General features: G+C 51.5%; 1 protein-coding gene across 1 annotated transcript in view; it reads right to left on the reverse strand.

Annotated features, from left to right (window-relative positions):
- The window catches only part of FBP1 (fructose-bisphosphatase 1), a 34,565-nt gene extending 29,273 nt beyond the window's left edge, over positions 1-5,292 (reverse strand). Inside the window, exon 1 of the mRNA XM_002819978.5 lies at positions 4,785-5,292. Within this exon, the coding sequence (XP_002820024.2) occupies positions 4,785-4,954 (170 nt within the window). The 5' untranslated portion in view covers positions 4,955-5,292. The remainder of the gene's footprint in view (positions 1-4,784) is intronic.
- Between the last annotated feature and the right edge of the window lie 708 nt (positions 5,293-6,000).

A 6,000-nucleotide genomic window follows, 5' to 3' on the forward strand; every position in this document is an offset into this window, starting at 1 on the left:
GGTGGCAGGAACCTATAATCCCAGCTACTTGGAAGGCTGAGGCAGGAGAATCACTTGAACCTTGGAGGTGGAGGTTGCAGTGAACCGAGATCACACCACTGCCCTCCAGCCTGGGTGACAGAGCTAGACTCTGAAAAATAAAGAAATATAGCCTTCAGGAAAACAATGATCTTAATAACATTGGTACCCAATTAGTAAACTTAATTGATCCCCCTATGATTCTCTGAGGTTGAAAACACAGCTGTCTCCATCTTACAATTGGAGAAACAGGTTCAGTGATGTCACATCAACAGCCCAATCCTCACAGACGTTGAATGGCAGGGCCAGGAATCTAAGCTTGGCTCCATCTCTCTCCAAAACGTGCTCTGAATCCCTGCACATTCCTGTCTGCTAAACTGGTCCAGATCTCCTCCTCTTTTCTCTGCCTCAGGGCAAGTGTGCCAAAACAGACAGGCAAGTCCAGCTGCAGGCTGGACAGCATCTCCCAACAGATCACCCTCTAACATCTCAAGTTCAGCGTTTCCAAAATGTTGGGATCATCTTCCCTCCTTCCCCAGACTAAAAACCAGCTCTTCCTTGTTTTTGTTTTTGTATTGTTTTGTTTTGTGGTGGCATGGCTCTGCTTTCAATTGCTAGGACTAGCGATTTCAGAAACTCCCTCACAGCCCTTCTCATCTAATCCATGCTCAGACTTCTTCCAAATCCTTCCTCTCCCCTCCAAGGCTGCAGCTCTGCTGGCTACTCAACTCACGCCTCCCTCCTCCCACTGGTTTTCCCATATCCTATCTTTCGCTCTTCTGCTATACTTCAGCCAGACCTTCTCCAGATTTGTCTCCAATCACGCAACTGCCCCACTCAAAAAACTTTCAAAATCCTTGATCTCTCCTTTTCTATACCCCCAAAAGTGTAAAGTGTTCACCCTTGCCATTTGATGCTTTCCCAATGTACCCACAATTTCTCATCCACGAACGCCCTACCATGAGTACTCCATGCTTTGGTCAAATTGAGGGGGCAACTTTTCCAGAAACACTTTCCCACCTCAGGACTCCTCCCCCGTGACCGCCAGCCTGAACTGCGGTCCAGCCCGCCGGGCCTTTTACTTCCCCTGCACGTGCCCATTCTTGGCGCTCCACAGTCCTTCACCACGAATCGTATTTTTGGCACCTCTATGAAAGCATCTTTCTTTTTTTTGAGACGGAGTCTCCCTCTGTCTCCCAGGCTGGAGTGCAGTGGCGCGATCTCGGCTCACTGCAAGCTCCGCCTCCCAGATTCACGCCATTCACCTACCTCAGCCTCCCAAGTAGCTGGGACTACAGGCGCCCGCCACCACGCTCAGCTAATTTTTTTGTATTTTTTAGTAGAGTCGGGGTTTCACCGTGTTGGCCAGGATGGGCTTGATCTCCTGACCTCGTGATCCACCCGCCTCTGGGTATTACCCAAGTGCCCCAAAATAGAAGTGCCCCAAAATAGAGAAAGTACCCCAAAATAGAGAAAAACTTCAACACCTCATGATGTGTGCAGGGGAGCAGCACACAGCAGTTAAAAGGAGGTAGATGTAGATGTCCTGACATTAATGGATGTTCCTCGAATAATGTTAAATAACAAAGCAAACTACAGAAACGTGTATTGAGTGTGATCCCATTTTGTCTGCTATTATAGGCATATGTAAATATGTGTTCATGTGTAAACTCATATGACTGTAAAGAAGTATCCAGAAAAATAAGCAGTAAATTATTTGTAGTGGATACCCCATGGGATATATATGGGGTGGGTTTCACTCTTCCCTTGAATTCTTTTGAATGGTTTAAATTTTTGTCAATGAGTGTAACATAGTATTTATTTAAAACCTGGTATTCACAACTATCTAGTATAAAAGTACACATATTGGCCAGGCACAGTGGCTCATACCTGTAATCCCAGCATTTTGGGAGGCCAAGGTGGGCAGATCGCTTGAGCCCAGGAATTTGAGACCAGCCTGGGCAACATAAAAAAAAACCCATCTCTACAAAAACACAAAAATTATCCGGCATGGTGGCACATGCCTGTAGTCCCAGCTACAGGGGAGGCTGAGGTGGGAGCACCAATTCAGCCTGGGAGGTTGAGGCTGCAGTGAGCCATTATCACACCACTGCACTCCAGCCTGGGCAACAGAATGCAACTCTATCTCAAAATAAATAAATAAATAATACACATACCTTATGTAGCCAAAATTAGCATGCTTCATCCTGGCCCCACCATCAAAATCTCACTATCCAAGGTCCCACTGTCTAAGGTTACTTAGACAGCGGGACACCTCAAAACACATCTTACATTTCTCAGTCTCTCTAGGGGTGTGAAAGGTACTGACACATTTTTTAAACAATATCAGACATGACAAGCCCTTTTTTTTCTTTTTTTTGAGACAGAGTCTTACTCAGTCGCCAGGCTGGAGTAGAGTGGCACGATCTGGGCTCACTGCAACCTCCATGCCTGGCTAATTAGCCACCATGCCTGGCTAATTTTTGTGTTTTTAGTAGAGACAGGGTTTCACCATGTTGGCTAGGCTGGACTTTGAGTGATCTACCCATCTCAGCCTCCCAAAGTGCTGGGATTACAGGTGTGAGCCACCACACCCAGCCGACAAGCCCTCTTTCTAAAATATATCCCTGGTCCTCAAATGCAGTTAAAGCTGTGAGCCACTTATACTAGTTGTAAATTAAAGCTTAAGATTTCACCTGGGTATGTTTCTAAAATAAGAATCCTTAGGAATGTATTATTAAGAGGGGCCAGAGGCAACAGTAATGGAGTCATCACCTTCCTTAACATGTCTGCTTAATATTCAAAAATAAATGTGCTCATACCACTCCTTTACACGAATTACCTCCGCCAGTCCATACTGTGGGACCAAAGCCAGACAGCCTGCCAGTAAGAAAAGGAATCTAGATTGCAGGATGCGGGGCGGAGAAGAGTTTTTAAAAATAGAGAAATGCATTCCAAACCCAAGTAGCAAGGTTGTATTTGTTCAGGTCAGCTTTGAGCATCATGCGTCTTTTTTTTTTTTTTTGGACAAAGTCACGCTCTTGTCGCCCAGGCTGAAGTGCAATGACGCGATCTCGGCTCACTGCAACCTCTGCCTCCTGGGTTCAAGCGATTCTCCTTCCTCAGCCTCCCGAGTAGCTGGGATTACAGGCGCCTGCCACCACACCCAGCTAATTTTTGTATTTTTAGTAGAGACGGGGTTTCACCATGTTGGTCAGGTTGGTCTCGAACTCCTGACCTCAGGCAATCCACCTGTTTCGGCCTCCCAAAGTGTTGGGATGACAGGCGTGAGCCTATGCGCCCGGCCCATCACATGTCATTTTTATAGTGTACATAAGTGCAGGGAATGTTAGTAAGGTGTATTGACAATCTGAAAACCCAGTTACACTTCAGTTAAAAGTGTGGATCAGTTAGCTAGAAAATACCTGCGCACGGCTGCGCACGATGGCTCATGCCTGTAATCCCAGCACTCTGGGAGGCCAAGGCATCACCTGAGGTCGGGAGTTTGAGACCAGCCTGACCAACATGGAGAAACCCCGTCTCTACTAAAAAAATTACAAAATTAGCTGGGCATGGTGGCACATGCCTGTAATCCCAGCTACTTGGGAGACTGAGGCAGGAGAATCGCTTGAACCCGGGAGGCAGAGGTTGCGGTGAGCCGAGATTGCACCATTGCACTCCAGCCTGGGCAACAAGAGCAAAATTCCATCTCAAAAAAAAAAAAAAAGAAAAGAAAAGAAAAGAAAAAGAAAATACCTGTGCACACCAACACAAACGAAAGGATGTTGTGTGACTTACAAAAAACCTCACAAGAAGGGGTCCTTTGAGTCTCTACTCCACTGGACCCCTTGCTACTCACAATATGATGAGTAGAGAAACAGTATCTGATGGGCGGCACCCACCACAGAAGAACTTAGAAATGCACAATCTCAGGACCTGTCCCAGAGCTATGGAAGGAGGGCACTCATCTTACCAAGATCCCCAAATGATTCCTGTGCCCAGTGACGTTCGAGATGCACTCCATAGCGCATTCAGAACCATTCTACAAACAACTTTTGAGCTTTCCACTAATTGGGTGGAGGCTGCACACACCATCATTGCAAATGGATAGGGGTTTTGAAGCCCTGGGTGTTTCCTGTTTCTGGCACAGCATGGCAACTGTCTCAGAAAGAAGCAGCCCACGGGAGCTCCTTTGCACACAAGCCCTGCTGCTCTTAAAGGCTTTGGACACACAGGAGACCTCCCAGCCCGCTTTGGCGGGGCGGGGGACACTCGCTCCTAACAGGTCTTGTTTCAGGTCAGAGATGCTGGATTAGAAACCTGACTTGGGTCCCTAATTGCAGAAAGAGTGAAGGAGGACAAAGAAGAAATGGGGAAGGAAGGCACTTGAGCTAGCACTTTCCTGTCTGAGGCTAGGGCGGGTATGACGGGCAGGCCAGGTGCCCGCACTTGGCCGGCTGAGAAGGGTACGAGGCAGGCTGCTCAGGGTAGAGGAGAGGAATGCAGGATGGAATCAGGTGTGCACCTGCGAGACGGACCCCCAGGTGGGCCTCTCCAAGGTCAAGGGATGGGATGAGGACTTGAGTGAGGCTGAGCCAGCTTCTGGAGAGAGGTGCTACTAGACAGAGAGCGAGAGAGGCGCTCAGACATCAGACGGACAGGCAGAGGCTGACGGCAGGAGGCCCAGAGGGCCCAACGTCAGCCCGCCGGGCAGGCTCCCCAGGCAGACAGACAGGACGGGGCCCACCGCCCAAGGCCCGACTCACAGGTGCGCGATGCCCGCCTTGCGCACCGCGGAAGAGATGGCTTTGACTGCTGTGCAGAGTGAGTTGAGCAGCTGGGTCAGCTCGCCCGTGCCGCGGGCCTTCCTGCCCTCCTCCATGACGAAGCGGGTCAGGGTGTTGACGTCCGTGTCGAAGGGCGCCTGGTCAGCCATGCTCGAGCCGGGCAGCGCGCGGGGCTGCAGGTGCAAGCGGCAGGTGCGGGGCTGCAGGTGCGGGCGGCAAGAGAGGGCAGTAGGCACTGGCCGCAGGTGCAGAGCTGCAGATGCGGGCGGCAGGTGCGGGCCGCGGGACTTGGCGGGAGGACTGACAGACCGACTGCCGCCCCGAGTGTCCGCAGCGCTCGCGGTGCAACTGGGCCAGGCCAGGCGCCGGGGGGGGAATCGCGGAAACCTTTAGACGCGGGTCGGCCCCCCGCCCCCGGGAACACTCTTGCGCCCCGCCTACCCCGCGGACCAGACCGCGGCTCCGCCCGCTCGGATCTTCAGACAAGGTCGGGGATCCTCCCTGCGGTCTCCCAACCCCCGCCCCCACGCGCCCTGCCGCCCCCTAGACTTCCTGGGCTGTCGCCCCCCTCCACACCCCTCCGTGACCTCCACCCGCCCTGTGGAGCGGGACTCGGGCCATCGGACTCTGCCAGAGAGAAAGCTATGACTGTTTCCTCCAAAATCATAAAACGGAAGTTCAGAAAGGTTAAGTAACTTGCTCAATGCCACCAGCTAGGCAGCGAAACCCGCAGCCAGCCCACATGGCCTGGCTTTAGCTCTGCAGCTCCTGCCCTGCGTGGCTGCCTGCCCTCGCCCCCTGCCCAAGCCCCGTCCACTCTGCCTGGCCTGTCACCTGGCCCTTCTGTCCCCGCCAGGAGACACAGAGTCCCCGTTTCTCACCCATCTGAGGGCCCACGTCTGAATCCTTAATCCAGGCCTCTTCTCAAGATTCCTAGAATTCAAGAGCTATTGAGTATTTGAGTTTCCAAGATGTGAGTCTCGCCCGGAAGTTTCCCGGAAAACGGTCGCTGACACAGAGTCCACGGCTACCACACAAAGGCCAGAGGGCTCCACCGCCCGCATCCTGATCCCCTGGTAGCCACAATGCTGCAATTGATGTGCTGATTCACGGAACAACACCTATTGAGCACCTGCTGTGCTGAACACTGTCCTACCTTCCAGGGGTGGAGCCTGATCAAAACAGACAAAACTCC

The sequence above is a fragment of the Pongo abelii genome, chromosome 13 (genome assembly GCF_028885655.2).
Source record: "Pongo abelii isolate AG06213 chromosome 13, NHGRI_mPonAbe1-v2.0_pri, whole genome shotgun sequence".
Taxonomy (NCBI): domain Eukaryota; kingdom Metazoa; phylum Chordata; class Mammalia; order Primates; family Hominidae; genus Pongo; species Pongo abelii.